The 19,205-nt window shown below is 42.6% G+C and overlaps 1 protein-coding gene across 8 annotated transcripts in view; it reads right to left on the bottom strand.

Annotated features, from left to right (window-relative positions):
* Nucleotides 1-10,942: 10,942 nt before the first annotated feature.
* LOC117713708 (serpin B6) overlaps nt 10,943-19,205 on the bottom strand; it is an 80,378-nt gene continuing 72,115 nt past the window's right edge. For all 8 annotated transcript variants that reach the window (XM_034510167.2, XM_034510166.2, XM_034510163.2 and 5 more), the window contains 4 exons: nt 18,674-18,791; nt 15,314-15,456; nt 11,756-11,911; nt 10,943-11,462 (listed from right to left, as the gene is read on the bottom strand). In XM_034510167.2, the coding sequence (XP_034366058.1) occupies nt 11,058-11,462; nt 11,756-11,911; nt 15,314-15,456; nt 18,674-18,791 (822 nt within the window). In that variant the 3' untranslated portion in view covers nt 10,943-11,057. The remainder of the gene's footprint in view (nt 11,463-11,755; nt 11,912-15,313; nt 15,457-18,673; nt 18,792-19,205) is intronic.

Genomic DNA, 19,205 nt, shown 5'->3' with positions numbered 1-19,205 from the left:
TGGCCTAATCATTCCACAAAGACCCCCACCCCCCACCTCCTAATACCTCACATGAGGGATTGGCTTCAGCATGAGTTGTGCTGGGGACACTCAAAGCACACCACTCTAGCCTCTTATGAGGAAGGCTCTGTTTGCTGAGCTCACTGAGAAAGCGATTGGGCACAACAGGGCTCTAATGTCAAGCTATCACTGCAGCATTCCTCAGACTTGCCCTCTAAACACACACTGCTTTCCTGCCTGTTTTCCAGGACCATCAGCCTGTCTCAAAACAACTAAGACCTTCACAAGGACAGAGGTTCTTCCCAGCTTATACGCTATGTAACTTCATAGGTAGACAAAGACCTTTGGAACAATCTTGTTCTTCAAAAAGTTTATATGTTAGTATTGAAAAAGTTAAATTTTTTAAAACTCTCCACAGATGGAGTCAAGAGTGAAGATCAGCTTGTTCTGTGCTCTGGGTCCTAGGAAACTAGCTATCCACAAGACAAAATAAATAAGATAAGAGTTCAGAGCTGGGAGTTCAGGCCAGTGTGCCCATGCACCCTGGAGACCAGGAACAGAACTATGAGATATTTCCTCATGACCGTTTCTTGAACCTGTCACAGAAGCTGAACACTGGACAGGTGCTTTCTATAGATACTTAATCATGACTTCCCCCCTTCGTCTCCCTGGGTTGCTGTTCTTCCTTTAAAAAGTCTACCTCTTCTCTAAGTGGGGGGTCGTACTTCATTGCTTGTCTCTGTGTAGGACAGGCTTAAAGTGCGGCCTCAACTCGTTGAAATCAAATATACCTCATGTTAATTGCATCAAGTTCTGTGTCTTGCAGTTATTGGGGTGGCCGTGAATTCCCGTGGGCTGAGAGGGATTTTCTCCCTTCCTGGTGGGCCTTACAGTATCAGTTTTAATAACTTTATTATATAGCTGGCTAGTATTAGAAAATGGTGCCAATGGCTTGCCAGATGTGGTATAATTGTTTCATTTGTTCTACAGACTTATTCTACTTACGGAACCATTCAGGAGCTGCTTTGAAAGAGAAATCAAGAAGATACAGTCTCTGGCCTCAGTACAGATGTGCAAGCAGATGAAATATGTTGTGGTACATGCAGTGCCAATGCTGACTACAGGGGCAAGAACAAGTAGAAGAGGGAACAATAGGTTTGCCTTTGGGAATATGGACTAAAAGGGTGTCAGAGTCCTTAACACCAGAACTGAGAACTGAAGACTGAGAATGAGCTCATTAATGGCACACAGGAGAAAATATGCCAACTGTGCAGGCTGGGAAACATGGAAGTATGTGTATACCTCAGGAAACCTATAGCTCATAATGTATCATCAAATAAGAGGCAATTTAGCTTAGATACTGGACTGTTTTGTATTCATGACATCATGCCAGTGGGTTTATAGACTTCTAAGCATGTAGTGATATCCTCAGAATTAAGATAGAAAAACCTGCTTCACAGCAGTGTGGAAGCATGGCAGGAGTAGGAACCAGGCAAGGGAACCAATGCTGCCAAGTTTTCAGATAAAAAGCACTAACAGGGACCAGAGAGGTACTTACGGAAGAGGACAGGCCGTACAAGGTGCATTCCCTTGACCCCAGCACTAGGAAAGAAGAGGCAGGAAGATCTCTGCAAGTTCAAGCACAGTCTGGTCTAAATAGAGCTCCAGGCCAGACAAGGATAGAGTGAGACACTCTATCTAAATAAGTAAAATTAATAAAACACAAAATAGAATGCCCTTGCAGCTAGTTGGGTAAGGGAGGAAGCAGATATGACCCAGATGGATGACTTGGCCCATTAGGCTAGAGACTGTGACAACAAGCAAGATGGAAAATTAGAGGAGTTTAAGAAAACATGGTTTGGTTATTTTTGTGTGTGTGTGTGTGTGTGTGTGTGTGTGTGTGTGTGTGTGTGTGTATGGGTGAGGGTATATGGCAGCCTACCTGTGGAGATTGAAATCTATTTTTGTGTAAGTTAATTTAGTTCCACCTTTATATGGGTTTAAGGAACAAACTCATGTCTGTAGGCTTGACTGACAAGCATTTACCCACTTAGCCATATCACAGTATATCTGAGTAAATGTATTCACTTTTCCCCTCTGTGGTGCTGGGGACTGAACCAGGGTCTCCTGAATGTTAGGCAAGCACTCTACCACTGAGCTACATGCCTAGCCCTGCTTTTACTTTTTATTTTGAGACAGTATCTCAATAGGTACCCAGGCAGGCATTATATTTTGTCTGTAGCCCAGGATAGACTCCATCTCCTTTGTTCTCCCACATTGCTAGGATAACAAGCCTGTGACACCAGGTCCAGAATGAATTTCAATTTTGACATGGAAAGACTGAAGTTCCATGGGAAGTTCAAGAGAGGTCTAGGAACCAAGTGTCAATGTAATGTCAAATCATACAGCTTGAAGCCTTTGTGAGGTTTCCCAGGGAGGGGAAGAATTCCCAGGAATACCAGTCCACAAAGGTGAATGGAGAGGAAAGAGCCAGCAGCTGACTAGGAGAGGCCAAAGGGGCCAGAGAGGCTAAGGAATGAGTTATCGAGGACAAAGAAAAGGGGATAATTCTGAATAAGGACCTGAGTGGCTTGGGGCCATGAAAAATCCCTATTGAACAAAAGTGGGTGGCAAGAGTTGAACAAAACAGTCTTGGAATAGAGGAGGATAGGGGAGGGTAGTTAGGTCTTCTTGGAGGAAAGTGAGGAGGCAGGGATGTGATATGGATTTTACTGGAGGGATGAATGTCAGGGAAGTGGGGTCAGGTGTTAAGAGGCTCTATGAACAGGCTGGAAGCACCAGTGTTGGGAACAGAGTGAGCCTGGTGAGGACTGGCCTACAGACCTACGACCTTAAGAATTCAGTCATCCCCAGTAGCAGGTGCTGGAGGGATAGGCAGGGCACTTGAGAATATTCAACCTAGGTGGGGTCAGAAAAGACAGTGCCTCTCCCTGACACACATAGAGGATAATACTGGTAAAGACAGAGTGAGTTGAGTCACCAAGATGACCTCACTAGCAGGCAGGGAAGGCTGAACCAGATGAATAGCATGGTCAAACTAGTGGAGGCAAAGGGCACCCAACAGTGGCCTGCCACTATGGAACCCTAGGCTTCCTAGGTCTTATTGGCATCTGCCCAGAGGTACAGAACTTGGGGAACAGTTCAGGCCCTTTGCTGCTGCCCACTCCCAATGTTTATTCCTTCCAGGGAGCAGGCACAGCATCCACCATGGCAGGGAGGGCCTCAGCTAAAAGGGCATTCCCAACCTAGAACTCTTTATCACCAGGCCTCATAGCTAAGCCTTGGGTAGAAGCTCTCACACACCAGTTGGCCAAGACCAGGAAGCCTGGGACACAGGATTTCTGGGTCACTAGCCTCTTTCAGTGCGAAGGAATGGGGCTTTGGCTCAATGACTCTGGACTTGAGCCTGGGTTAGAAGCTCAGAAGAGCTGAGACCAAACAGGACAGGGCTGTAAAGACTTGGGCAAGGACTAGAATGCAAGCTAAGGAGCTGAAGCTATGCATCTGTGAGAGAAGATGGTGCTTAGTTAAACTACCTGTGTCCTTAGACAATGTAAGAGGGGTGAGGAGAAGGCTGGGTTTTAAAAAAAAAGTTGACGCCTATCATACTCTGAGATACCCAATCTGCTACTTCTTAGCCCAAGTTCTTTATTTCCTCCCATCCCTAGAGGGATGTAGCATTATCCATTCATTCTGTATCCATGAGAGTACCTAACAGTACACAAAGCCAAGGCTCCTAGCATCACTTCCTCAGCACTAGAGCAAAACCTTATCTGAGGCATGTGGGAGAAAGGTCAGCTTCAAGAGGCTCAAAACCCCATGGCTTATGCTTAGGGAGAGGGGACTTGCTGTGCAACCACCCCAAGTCAGGCTACTTGGGTGCTGACATTCACTGTGTCTTTGGCCCAGCAGGTGGGGGACCTAACCTCATCACATCTTATCTGCTGGTGCTCCTGATGATACTCAGGTCATTTCCAAGAGCCCTTGGGTTCTGCCAAAGTATCATTGGCAGGCACAAGCCATAGTAACTGGCTTTGGCTAGTCTGTACTGACTGACAGGCTAGCTTTCTGCTGTCACTTCATTGTACTTGAGCTATTCACTCAACCTTAAGACATTTTTATAGACATTTATAAATAAGACAAACTGACCTGGGAATGAATCTCAGTGGGTAAAGGATTTGTTTCCACAAAATAGGACCCAGATTTGATCCCCAGAAATGCATAAAACCTGATAGGATGGTGAGCTTTAATTTCCAACTTGATATAATACCTGGGAAGAGACTCTCAATGAGAGATTGTCTACATTAGGTCTACCTGTGGCTATGTCTGTTGGGAGATGTCTTAATTAATTAATATGAGCAGACACCACCCACCGAGGGCTGCACCATTCTCTAGGCAAGGGTTCCTGATCTATGTGGGAATGAAGAAATTACCTGAGAACAAACAAAATGGCAGGAAAGGTATAAAATTATTTACCAGATTAGAACTAATAATAGGTTTAATAAAGAATGTATATTACAGGCAAAACAAACACAGAAAGAAAATTCTCAGAGAGACTCTCCCTTCTGAGATGAAAGGGTGCCATTTTATATCAGAGGGGGAGTTGTTCAATCTTAAGTCATGAACCATTTGTGTGATGTCATATCTGGATAAACAGGAAATGTGCTTCTCATTATTCTGATAAGTAATACATAATAAGTAATACAGGGGTCACTAGGGGATCATATAATACATAGGTAACATGAGTTACAGGATCAGACTTAACGTAAATCAGGTACTATTGTTGAAGCAGGGAAGGGGTGGAGGTGGGAGGGTACTTCCATTTTGAGCCCATTTTGTCTCTACAGTTTTCCTTTGACAGGTTAGGAAGGACAAGTCATTGACACAAGATCAATGTTTTTCTACTGAGACTGCTTCAGAGCTGAGAAGGGATGCTGGGGGCCTGACTGGCACTGCAGGTCTGTCATAAAAGGGTAAGACCTTAAGGCATTAAAGGTTTGAGTTGTATTTTGGAGAGGGAGAAGGGATGGTTAATACAGACAGCACTGTGATGTGGTTTCAGGGGCATGAGGCAGGCACTGATGCTGATGGTAACAGATGATATTCCTAACACCATTGCCATTTGGAATTTAATGTCCTGTAATCTGGAAGATATCAATCTAATTAAAAGATTAAGGAATCAAAGAAAACACATGCCAGAGAGTAGATCCAGACTAGACAGTAACCAGGAGAGCCAGCCCCTTGTGCCTTCCTTGTATCTTCCCATAGGAATGGGTTTTCTGAGAAATGCTGTGTGAAGATTGCCTTTACAAATCAAACTCCCACCCAACCTGTAACCAGGTGACTAACGAACTCTGCGATCATTTATAACTACTTCTTTATTCCACTTACACACTGTATATCCAACCTGTTAGAGCTAACCAACCTCTGAGATAAACCTTGTAATCAATCTTACTATACTTTGGATTTCCAAAGTAATTAACTCCTACGATCTCAGATAAGCCGTTATCAGCACTAAATCTTGGCAGATATCCACCCTCTATGCTATTAGATTCTACATTCCTATTATTAACCCTGAGTTATTACTTATGATGTTCAATCTGGGTTGGTCTCAATTCCAATTGGCCAGCCCTCACAACCATTTTTTAAGAGTCTTACCCCACGGTGTCTTCTCCTCTTTCTACTTTTCTCTCTCTCCTCTGGATCCTCTCAGACCCTAAGCTCGGGAACCCTAACCCTGGCCTATATCTCTTCTGCCCAGCTACTGGCATCTTTTATTTAACCTATAGTTATAAACCAAGGAGTAAGATCACACTGTATTTGAATTCTCTTGTTCTTGGGAGCAACCTGGCCCTGGGGGCCAGTACTTATCATTACAATACATATCAAAAGATCAAATCTCAACAGCAGTTTATATTGTTACTGACTGATTGACAAGAACAAAGTATGTTATTCCAGATGCTAGTGCTTTTAGTATGTCAAGGGAACCATAGTTTTGAAGTTTTATGGGGCAAAAGAATCAACGTGGTCCTGAAAAGCCTCAAGAAACATTGAGATGTGGTTTATGAAAGAGCCTTAAAAAATAGGAATTAGGCCCACATGCCAGAGTCATGGTCTCTTCTTTTTAAATTTAACTTTATGTGTATGAGTGTGGATGTTTTGCCTGTATGTATGCCCATGTACCACACATATGTATCCCTTTGCAACACATGTATGTATGCCTATGAACTACATGTATGTATGCCTGTGCACATGTATATATGCCTGTGTGCCACATGTATGTATGTATGTATGCGGTGCACCATATGTATGTACTCCTGTGCACCACATGTATCTATGCCTGGGTTCTATGTGTACATATGCCTGTGAACCACATGCTGCCTGGTGCCTGCAGAGATCAAAGAAGGCATTGGATTCCCTGGGTCCTCCAAAAGAGCTGTCAGTGTTCTTAACTACCAAACCTGTCAGCAGACCCAGGCTCTCTTACAACTCTCTGATGGAGGAGGTTTCAGAGCAGGAGTCTGCTGCCAGGGCCTCTGATTCCCCAGAAAATGACAGAAAAGTTGTAGAGAGTAGAATATGTGTATGCCAATACCCCCTCTGATGTATACTCATTTCTTAAGTGAGGCATCATATACCTGGAACTACGATACGCAGAGGTAAACAGGCATTGTTTTGTGGTCTGATTAGCAGTCTGGTTTGGAATCTAATGTTACATTCCTAGACTTTTTGCTCCTGTCAAAAACAAATAGAGGAATAATTTCACAGGAAAAAAAAAAGAGATAGAGGAGACCCAAGGAACAATGGGTATGGGATGAATCTAGCTTCTTCTCAGCTAGAATTGGACAGCCACAGATTAGGGTTGGGCCTTATGATTGACAATGTGCAGTGTCTAGTACCTGCTGGTCTCTGGGGCAGAAGCTTGTGTTTACACTAGTGCATCAAGAGGTTTAGCTTTGGTTTTTGTTGTCAGTCATTCTGTAAGATGAAATCACAAAGCAGCTTTAATTTGCACTTTCCTGATAGCAAAGAATGTAACATTTTTTAAAAATGTTTATCAGTCTTTTGCATTTACTCTTTGAGAACTGTTTAATTTCTTAATTCCCAAATTTTAATTATTGGCTTTCTTCATATCTAGGGATTATTTTTCATTCTTCATATATTCCAGATCCTAACACTCTGTCAGATATGCAACTGGTAACCATTTTTCTATTCTGTAAGTTGCCACTTTACTTGAATTAAGGTATCCTTTGCTGAACTTTGGTTTTGGCGGAGAAGGGGGATAAAAACCTTTAAGCTGTTGTTTCCCTAATTTTTTCTTGGCATGTTTGTATATAGAAGGCAACTTTCATGTGTTAATTTTGTATCCTGCTACTTTGATAAAGGTGGCTATTGTCTGGAGTTTTCATATGGTGCATTTAAGATCTTTTACACATAGAATCATTGCATATTCAAATAAGGAGACTTAAGTTTCTTCCTTTCCTGCTTGTATCCCCTTTATCTCTTCCACTTGTCTTACGCCCTAGCCAAGACTTAAAGCATAATATTAAACAGGAACGGAGAGAGTGGCCATCCTTGTCTTGTCTCTTATGTTAATAGAAATACTCTGGATTTCCCCATTTAGGATAATGTTGCCTTTGGTCTTGTTGTATATTGCCTTTATTATATTGAGATATGACCCCCCATATCCCTAGATTCTTCATAACTTGTGTCATGAACAGAAGACACTGGGTATTGTTGAACACCTTTGCTACACCTATGAGATAACAGTTATGTGGTCTGTGTCCTTTAGTGCATTTATGTGGTAGATTATTGTTTAGGTATGTTGAAGCTCCCTGGATCTCTGGGATGAAGCCAAATGATCATGATGGGTGAGCTTTGTGATGTGCTCTTAAATTTGCTTAGCAAGTGTTTTATTGTGATTTATTATGTCTGCATTCATCAGGGAGGTTGGACTATAATCAATTTCTTTCTGTATTTCTTTCTTTCTTCCTTTTGGTCTGGTTTTGGTCTCAGGATAATATTGGTCTTATACAGAGAATTTAGAAATGTCCCTTCCTTTTCAATTTTGGAGAATAGTTTGAGCATAGGTGGCACACTTCTTCACAGAATCCACCTGGGTTCGCTTTGGCTGGTAGATTTTAGTTACTGTCTCATCATTTGTATATATTTACATTATGTACTTCATCTTGAGTTAACTTTGGTAGGTAATAGAAATCTAGAAATTCATTTATTTCTTTTAGATTTTCCAGTTTGGTAGGGTACGCATTTTTTTAAGTATGTCCTCAGGATTTTGAGTTTCCTCACTATCTACTGTGATGTCTCCCTTATATCTTTAATTGTATTGATGTAGATCCTCTCATTGTCCCCCCTCCCCCATTGGCTAATAGTTTGTCAGTCTTGTTAATTTTTTCAAAGAACCTATTGTTCCCTTGATTCTTTGTATTCTGTTTGTTTCTATTTCATTGATTTTAGCCATGAGTTAGATTATCTCTTCCCATGCTCTTTAGAGTTGTTGTTTGTTCTTTTTTCCCCCAAGGATCAGATGCATTGTGGTTAATTTGACATCTCTCAAAATTTTGATGTAGGTACTTAATACTGTAATGAACTACTTCTACTTAGAACTGTCTTGTGTCCCATAGGTTTGGACAGGTTATATTTTCATTTTCATTCAATTCTAGGAATTATTCATTTCCTTATTGATCTCTTTCTTGACCCAACTGGCATTCGGGTGTGTGGTTGAGTCTCCATGGGTATGTGTGCTTTTTGGTTTGTATTGGTAGCCAGGTTTATTCGACTGTGGTCAGACAGAATGGAAGATGTTATTTCAACTTTTCTAAATTTGTTGAAACTTGCTGTTTCCTAATGTCATAGGTTATGGAGAAATTTCCATGAGATGCTGAGAAATGTGATTTCTTTAGTATTTGCATGGAATATTCTGTCAATGTGTGCTATGTACATTTAATTTGTGTCATTAAACTCCAGTTAACTCCAGATGGTTCTGATACTTGATCATTCCATCTCTACTTCCCAAGTGCTCGAATCATTCATCTGTACCACTATGCTCAGCTTTTCCAGTCGCGGGTATTTTTGCTATAGCAACAGGACATGACAAATGGTGATCATCAAAAGCAGCAAACCTTCCTCACCCTTTCTTCATATCAACTCCTAAATTCCATTCGTCACAATGTTGCCCAACTATATTGTCACCGCAGCAGCATCGGCGAAGTCTGAATGGATCATGGCTGCTGCAAAACTGCACGTAGGTCATGGAAAGCTTTTCCTGCCATCCCTTAGAATTCCAAGGTGACTCTTTCACACAGACCCTGACCCCTTTAATTTCTTCCCTTCCTCGTAAATGCTTCTGTTGTATTTCCAGCAAGTGCCCAGCATGGCTGCAGAAACTTGTCACCTTTTATTTGTAATACTTGTCACTAAATTGAAAGTCCCCTGGTGTTTATGTGAATTATCAGAGGCCAGTTTTGACATCATAGGCAGTTAGAGGTGTGGCAACAGTGACTGGGGTCAATGCTAATAGCAGTCAACATCCTCCCTCCAATTCTCCAGCTGACAACAGAGGGCAATTTACAGAGTCAGCACCACTGATGGAACAAAACTTCATTATCTAGGGCTGGCGAGAATGCCTAGCAAGAAACTCTGAACTCTTCTAACTCTTACATGGCTGGTGAGAAAGAAAAGGACAGAGAGGTCATATTCTGGCCAGGCCTGACCACCTTCACAACTTCATCAATTTCACAAATGTATATATGTATATACACACATATATACCTACATATATATGTATGTACATACATATAGACAGGCAGACATATACACATTTGGTGGATGCAACAGAGTCCCAAGAGCCACACTTTATTTTTCTCTCAACCTTTTTATATCTTTAGAAAAAAGTTCTTTATAAAATTACCTCATAGATAAAAGTTTATACAAAAGGGAAGAGAAGGATGATGTCGAGAGTTCAAAGCAGTGTTTTCATTCTATAAGCTCATTGTGAGTTCAAAGCAAAGGTTTCCCATGGCCTTGCTTTATCATAGTGCATGTCTGTGGCTTTATCCTTAGACCTGATGTAGAATAAATATTTTTCCTTGAACGCAAATTTGTTCCAAGCCTATTTTTCTTCTTAGTGCAATTTATGAAGGCTCATTGTATTCCTTACTTTCTATTCTATGAGGAAAGGGCACATTCTATTCTTGATTCTAACTTTATTACATCTTTCTGGAAAAACAACTAAAACCAACTCCCTAAACTTTCTTCCGAAAATTATTTGACTTCTATAGTCATTAATTCATATAAACATCATTAATTCATGAAAGTTCATTTTCATGTTGATCTGCAGGGAATTTGCCCAATAGAGCAGGCTGATGCCCAGGAATTATTGGGCTATGGAATAGTGGCAGGAAAGACATATGAGCAGTGAGAAGCAATCCTGAAACAAAGTTTCTGGGGCTGTGTCTCTCCAGAGCACACCCATTGCAGCCATGCAAAACAGTGAGTCATCTCCAGAAAACCCACTTCCTTGTCATAGCCTTTCCTAGATGGCTTCTGTCAGTGACTGACCTCGTGTTTCCAACCCCTGGGAGAAAGTAGTCGGTAAATATCTAAAGAGGTTTATGTGTTATACCATGTGACGGGGAAACAGAGATAAAGGGAAAAGGAGCTTTCCCTGCTGTCCATTCCTTGAAGCTTCAACTTGCTGGCTTTTTTTCACTTAAAGTGGCAAGAGATCCTGATGCTACCAAGGAAAAAGACAGAAGCACACATGGCTGCCTGTGTTGGCACCCACAGGGTCCTGCAGCAGAGATGAGCTCTGTGGCCAGCAGTACAACAAACCCACAGAAATGCAAATCCAGATACTAGAAAAAGCCCTCCTGTGAGGCAGACAGACAATCAGTTCTAAAGGTGGGGTGTCATAAAGCCCTTTATTTCATAACTGTCACTGCACTTATGGATAAGGTCACTTGGGTCACAGGCAAATGGTGGAGAGTGGGTAAAAGACTGACAGGAACACCCTTTCCTCAAGGAGAGGAGAACCGGCCACAGAACAGAATCCCATTGGTCTTAACATGCTGAATGAAGAAAAGGAAGGGGCGGTCGGCACAGAAGCGGGGGGTGAACCTCATGCACCTCATCATCATGATGGCAGCTGTAGCAGCTGCAGCCTCTGTGCCCTCCTCATTGACCTCCACAAAGGCCTTATGTACAACCTTAGACAGAAACAAGCCTTGCTTGGAAGACATTCCAGAAAAGTCTGCCCTGCCCCCATCAAAGGCATCAGTCATGCCCAACTTGCTGAGGACATCCTTCATGTCATAGTTCTCCTCCAGTTTAAACTTTGGGAGAAATACTTCTACCTCTTCTTCATCCATCTTGTCCACGCTTGTCCAGTCTATAAATTTCTCAAAAGTTATTTCCTTTTCCACCTAGAAGAGAGGTGAAGACATTAGGAAAATGCTGTCACAGCAGGTAACTGAAACAACAGGGATGCTCTACAGTGGCCAGGGAAGTGTGGCTGTAACTTATTTTGGTAGCTGGGAGGGGATAGGGAGCAGCTCAGTGGTGAGTGTTTACTAATCATGCTCTAGCACCTGGGTTCCACTACAGCCACACAAGAATGAAAGGTGAAAAACATGATCGTGGGAGCCTGGGAGAGCTGCCCCAGCAGAAACCCAACTCTTTCTCCATTGCAGCTCCATCAAGGCCCCGTGATCCTTACCGTTTTGAGCTCAACGTGTTCATCTGGAAGCATGATGATCATGTTCAGCTCATTGCCAGCATAGGGAAGCAACAGGATCTTAGTGAATATCTCTCCAATATAGGTCATCTTAAAGGTAGACTTCTTAAACATCATTTGCACGGGTTTCTCCTCATCCTGTAAAGGATAAATATTAAGTTGAAAGGAGACACAAGTGACACATTGGGCAAATTCAACCAAAGGAGCCAGGCACTGAAACTAGGAATACTTGCTTTTTAAAATTGTATTTTATATGTATGAGTGTTTGACATGCATGTATCTATATGTACCACATGACTATGGGCATTTATATTTCAGAAGAGGGTATCAAATCCCCTGGAACCGGAGTTATGAATGGTTATGAGACACCAGTGGGTATTAGATTTTTGACTCCAGTCCTCTTCAAGAACAACATGTGTTTTAACTGCTGAGCCGTCTCTCCCGCCTTGAGAGCACATTCTTGAATTGACTTCTAGAATACTTCATCAGCCTCTCACACACAGGCTGAGACCTTACATGACTCCTAAGGCCCATTTTTCACAGCTTCGTCCTCAATGTGCAAGTTTGGGAGGAGCTAGAATCTTGTTTGTTTGAGATGGAGTCTGACTCTGTAGCCCTAGTTGATCTAGAACTTGCTACAGAGACCAGGCTGGCCTTTGATGCAGAGAGCTACCTTTCTCTGCCTCCTGAATGTTGGTATTAAAGGTGTTTGCCATCATGCATGACATAGTGGTGGAAACTCTAACAGGTGGGGCTTAGTGGGAGGAATTTATATCATTGAGATGTGCCCTGGAACAGAACTGAGGAATCCTAGGCTTTTTCCTGTCTTTCACTTCCTGGTCTTGGAATGAATCATTTTCCTTCAAAGCCTGTTACCAGTATTCCATCCCAGTACCCTCACAACAGGGCCCAAACCAATGGATCCATCGCATCATAGATTTAAACCCCTAATGCTGAGTCAAATAAATCCTTTCTATTATTAAATTGGGTATCTCCACATTTTAATGACAGCAAACTGACTGACCCAGTGGCCAAACACCTGTGATGTCCTGAGCCAACAATTCTGTTCTATTGGGATCTCATTTATTCTCATGACTTTGAACATAATTCTCAAATTCACCATTGTAGCCTGAACTTCTCCTTGAACAATGGAATAATTATTTTATAGTCTATTTGACTCCTGCACTTTGATATTCTTTTTTATAGCTGCTTTACCTACAAGTCTCACTCATTCTGGTTGACAGCAATGTCCTCCTTCCAGTTGCCAAACCCATTTCATGTCCTTGACTCCAGTCTTTCCAAATCAACGATTTGACTCATTACAAAACTGTACTGTCTGTATCTCTGAATTATAACCCAAACCTGACTTTTCTTTTTAAAGAGACTTCCATCAGCACAGCTCTGGGATAGTGTGATGACATCCTTGTCACTAACCTCAGCACAGCAGCCATAGATTGTAGCACAAGGCAAGTCAGACCACCCTGCTGTGGTAGGATATCATTTTGTGGTACCACTCTACCAGGAACAAAGGCTAATTAAAATCCTTAATGCATCCCAGAATAGCAGCCCGCCCTGCTTCTTATTCTACTTCACTCTCTTCTTTGGTCATAGGGTTGTTTGTAGTATTGTGGTTAACCAGATTGTTTCTTTCTCCCAACACACTAGTCTGAAGAACCTGGAACATGCTTTGTATGTTCTGGTGTCTGCTCTTTTGCAGTCTTACAGTGAAGGTTTCTTCAGTGCCTCTCACTGCCTCTGCACTCAATCACAGCATCCTGCCATTGCCTCTGTGTGTCTCTGGAGCCAACCACTGTGTTCTTACCTATGCTTATCTCACATTTCTCTCCCCAGAAAAACAGAGCTTCATGAGGGCTGACACACTAGTCAGTAGGATCTCAAGTGATCTGAAGTAGTGATCTGAAGGCTATAGTGGCAAACTAATGGGCAGGAATTCTGTTCATATTTTAAATAAAAATCCACAAAGCAGAAAATCTTGTGTCTTTGGAGACACGGCCACAGATATGGATTACCATCAGCAGCTGCTGTAGCCAGAGAGCGGTCTGGGTCCTAGTGTAGAGACAAGGAAACAAGACAATGTCTCTATGCTCTGCACCTAACAGGAGCCACAGTAAGTAGTTCCACTTATGCAAAATATGGGAAAGATCTAAAAAAAAAAAAAAAAAAAGAGCCTTCTTGCTTTCTTGCTTAGTCCTATGTCCTTCCCTGTAGACTACATCAGGGTCGAAGCCCTGCTGTGAGCATGAGGACAAAGACCACATGCTAAAGGTGGCATAGCAGGAAAGGAGAGCCAGTTCCCAAGAACATCACTCCATGCAGGCAGCTCCAAGCTTCACCCATTTCCTGCCCTCCTGTGTGGGACAGTGGACCGTGACAGGAAACTTGGAAAGTTTGAGCAGGTTCAGAGTCCCCAGCACCCAGCACCCACCTGAGACAGTAGGAAGTTCCCTGTTCCCTACCAGATTCCTGGCCTGGGACACATCACAACTTGACCTACGGTCATGTCGATCAGAACAGAGTTCTCCATATTAATGAGGTATCTAGAGGCCCTGAGGATTTAGCCAATAAGCTTCCCTTCCCAGACAGTCCTTCCTTTAAAAAAAAAAAAGTATTTAATCTCTGGTCTACCCTGAAAAGGTGGTATGCACCCATTTTCCACCACGTCAATAAATGGTATGGATAAACATGGACTGTGTCTTTCATCAAGAACCACCATGAGGAGCATGGAGACAGCCTTCATCTACAGATACACAGCCGAAGTCTCCCACAGAAGGCTCCTCTGCACTCCCAGATAACTATCGCTAAGCTAAGGACAATCACTGATGAGCTAACCCAGAGTTCCCCAACCCACACTCACCACCACCCCGGGGCCCCAGGCTTGTCCTCAGCCTGCAGGTCCATTCTGTTCCCAACTCCCCTTGACCCAGCATCAGGATGTCCAGGAGTATGGGAACCCCACACCTTGGGCTTCTCCTCGAAGGCCTGAGGCACTCAGGCACTCATTCATTACACAGCTGTCTGCCCTCAGCTGCTTTTCCAACAGGCTGAGAAAGGTTATTTTCCCTCTATATTGTTTTGTGGCAACCAACACGAGGTGTGATCCTCTTGAAAGAGGCAGAAGACACAAGACAGAACTTCTGGGACGACACACTGAAAAGAACGGACTGTGCACAAGGAATGGGCTGCATTCTGGGCTACAAGGAGCCTCATAAACCACACCTGGAGTCTAGATTTTCTTATTTTCTAACTTCTATGAAAGACCATTCCAAGTACCCTGCAGAGCTCTGCCATCAGAATTGGCCTCAACATCTGCCAGTGACAGCAGGGCCAGGCCTCATACCATGTAGCCTACAGCCATCATTGCCAACATGTGACAGAAAAAAGGGACGAGAAAGGCTCCGAGGCTGAGAGAGGGTCCTGCATGAGAGGCACAGGCTACATGAAGAACCTCTTTATGTTTGAGAGGCCAAATGAACAGGGGACCTGGCCCAGCAGTCTCCTTAGTTACTGCACTGTGGTTACCTTGCTGACTTTGAATGGCATCTCCCTGGTGCCCTCTTTGTTAAATGGCTTCTCCCAGTTTCCTTTGAAGTAGATGGCATTCACAAGGATTAGCAATGTGTCAGAATCCACTGTACCCGGAGACAGCAGCTCTTTGATTTTATCTGAAAGAATGAATTTAAAAGAGAAAACTAATTAAAGACTTGTGGTGTGGATGAGAATGGGCCCACAGGCTCGTATAGTCACATGCTCAGCCTCGGGTAAACTGTGTAGAAAGATTGGAAGTTATAGCCTTGAAGGAGAAGACATGCTGTTGGGAGTGGTCTTTAAGATTTCAAAACCCCACAGCACCCCCACCCTCACCCCCACTTCTCTCTTCCTGCTGCTTGTGGATTAGGATGTAAAGCTCTTGGCTGCTGCCCCAGCACCACTGTTGGCTTCCTGCCATGATGATGGAGAAATGACCCTTCTAAAACTGTAAGCAAGCTCCCAATCTGATTCTTTCTTTTATAACACTTGCCTTGATCGTGGTGTCTCTTCACAGCAACAGGACAGTGACCAAGACAAGACACAATTAGCTAACAGAGGTGGCTGATACGTGCCAAGGGCTGATGGGGAAATGGTGCCACCTGATGCTCTGGTCAGAAGCTTGCCTGAGAGATGTCACTTCTCTCAATATAAAGAAACATTTAGCTTTAAAGCAACAACCCTGACATCAACAAGAAGAAGACAACTTTTTTGTTTTTTAAGATCTATTTTTAATTATGTTTATGCATGTATATTTGTGAAAGAGTGTGTCCACATGTGTTTCATATCCACAGAGGCCCCAGGTGTTAGATCCCCTGCAACTGAAATTATAGGAACTTAGTGTGAGTGTTGGAAAACAATTCAGCTCCTCTACAAGAAAAATTTGTGTTCTTAAGTGCTGAAGTATCTCTCCAGCACCAAAGTCACACTCTTTAAAAGTGTTACAGAGAAGAAAAAAATAAGCTGATAAGGTTCTGGTAAGAAAAACTTCATTGTTCAAATAAACACATAAAATGTATGAGTTGCAATTTAAATACACTTGAGCTGGAAAGAGACAATTGTTAACTACAACTTGAAGAAAGAAACTTTAGGCTGTTTTCAAATATTCTGGTTATAAAATCCATTTTAAAATATTTGAAGCAATAGATATATTTATCTTGATCTGAACATTAGAGAACACACATTGAAAATCACAGAGGACCTTGTCAATATACGTATTTACATATCAGCTTAAAAATAAATTGGAAGTAGAATAGCAGTTATAAAAGTATAAAGCAGCCTATAGGCACAGGTTAACGGGGGCTCAGCCTGGCATCTGCAACCATGCCACACAGCTACAGAATGGGCCAGCATCTGCAGCCATGCTACACAGCTGCAGAATGGGCCAGCATCTGCAGCCATGCTACACAGCTGCAGAATGGGCCAGCATCTGCAACCATGCCACACAGCTACAGAATGGGCCAGCATCTACAGCCATGCTACACAGCTGCAGAATGGGCCAGCATCTGCAGCCATGCTACACAGCTGTAGAATGGGCCAGCATCTGCAACCATGCCACACAGCTACAGAATGGGCCAGCATCTACAGCCATGCTACAAAGCTGCAGAATGGGAGCATTCACCCAGAGAGGGAAGAACTGCAGGGAAAAAGCATTTTGCTTTCTTTGTAACAACCTTTGAAAACAAAGAGAAAAATAAGAAAGAGCGGGGGGGATATTAGGAGGGAAGAAAGAAGGGAGGGATGGACCAAGGATGGGAGAAACAGCAGGTTGGTCATGTATCAAATATTGGGAGACATCACAGACACACTGTTAAAAGCTGGGGGAAAACAGATGTAGTGACACACCATTTAATACCAGAGCCTGAGCCAGAGCCAGAGCCAGAGTAATGGCCAGGGCTAGAGCCAGGGCCAGGCCCATCTCTGTGAGTTTGAAACCAACCCAGTCTACACAACAAAGTCAGCCAGCAATACATAGTGAGCCTCTATCTTTAAAAAGTAAAAATAAAAAAGAACAGGAAAGAGCTAGGCAAAGTGTCAGACACTGACAGTATTTTAGAGACAGCTTTGTAAGGTTTGTTTCTATTTAGAAAAAAGCCCTTCTAATTGCAAATTGTGATCATACTGCCTGATGTGTAGTTACTGAGAAAACTGCCAACAGTCAAAGCATTCTGAACACACAATAACCAGAGCTTCATTCAAATTCAAATGCATGAACCCAAGGTGCTTATGGCAGTGGCTCCATCTTGCTTCACATCACTTCATTGTGACCTTGGCCCTGACACACAGGAACATTTTGTACTGCATGCCATTGTACTGTGCTATGAAATATAATACCAACAAACACTGAGTCAAACATACCAGCTCATATTCAAAACCGTCATGTTAGAAATGCAGCATCTGTGACTATATACAAATTTTTCTGCTTTTATAGACAGAATGGCTTCATTGTGAAAAACAGACTTTCTGTACTCTCGTACTCTTACTCTCAGCAAGTAAGTATCAAGTTATTACATCTTTGGGAAGATGAAGAGATGACTGAATGCTTAAAAATTCATATAGCACCCACATTAGGTGGCTCACAACTGCCTATAACTTCAGTTCCAGGGATCTGCCACTCTCTGGACTCTCAAGCTCCTGAAGGCACAGGATGCACATAAATTTATACAGGCGTAAGCACATATGAAGATTTTTTAAAAGCTTTAAATTTATTATGTCTTTGGGTTGAGTGGTGTTAATTATAATATCTATAGGTATACCAATGAGTTGTCTTAAAGCACATGTCTGTAGACTATAATGTAGACCTGTCTTGTATATTATACAAAGACATATAAGAATTTCTCAGACAAAAAGGAGTTGTGATGGGTAAAGCTTAAGAGTTCTGATTTATGGGCTGGGTGTGGTAGCACACACCTTTAATGCCAGCACTCAGGAGGCAGAGACAGACCCCTGAGTTCCTGGACAGCCTGGTCTACAGAGTGAGTGCCAGGACAGTAAAGACTACATGTTGGACTCTGTCTCAAAAAAACAAAAACAAAAAGACTAGAGACAGAGGAATGGTCTGTCAAGTAAAGATGTTTGCTACCAAACCTGAAGAACTAAATAGAATCCCTAGGACCCAGTGGTAGAAAGAGAAAACCAACTCTTGTGTGTTGTCCTGACTGCAGGTGTGCACAGACACACACAAACTCACAACAAACAAACAAACAAATGATTGTATTTTTTTAAAGTATGCTAACTGCTTAAGAGGAATGGGGTGTAGCTCAGTGGCAGAGGAGATCCTACTCAACCTGCTCAGGGCCCTGCAGTCAAATCTCAGCACTAAAAACAATCAAAACAGAGTAACTCTGTGTTCACCTTCTGTCTTTTTGGCTACCCAGGTGTTGATGTGCTGTCGGGACTGCTCTGTAGCGCCCTGAAAGTCCAGCTCTTCCATCTCTGCTTCGTAGAACTTGCGGCAGGAATCCTTAAAAGACTGAGACAGAGCAACATAATTACACAACCACGAAAGTGATTAGTACCAACTGCTTCCTTCCCAATGCCCAAAAGCAGATGATCAAAGTTTAATGAAGTTAATCATTAAAATTTAATGAAAACAAAAATGTGGAAAGAATATAAAATCCTCCCTTACTGTTCCTAGCTTTCCAACATTATCCTTGGTTTATGAATGACGTAAGATGCTGGTTGGTATGAGAATCACTAAAAAGCATGATGAACAGCTGGATCCTTGAGGTAGTAGCTAAAGCTCACAGAGGTTACTGGGAGCAGCCTCAGATGCGGTATCATACTGCTGTTACTCTAAGAGATGATCACATTGGCAAAGTGAGGGTTAACCCCACAAGAGCTATGACACCTCTGTGCTGTGTATGGCCTGGACTTTCTACCACAA

The sequence above is a fragment of the Arvicanthis niloticus genome, chromosome 8, assembly GCF_011762505.2.
Source record: "Arvicanthis niloticus isolate mArvNil1 chromosome 8, mArvNil1.pat.X, whole genome shotgun sequence".
Lineage (NCBI taxonomy): Eukaryota > Metazoa > Chordata > Mammalia > Rodentia > Muridae > Arvicanthis > Arvicanthis niloticus.
The sequence above is the reverse complement of the archived record's forward strand: the minus strand, read 5'-3'. Positions and strand labels throughout refer to the sequence as shown.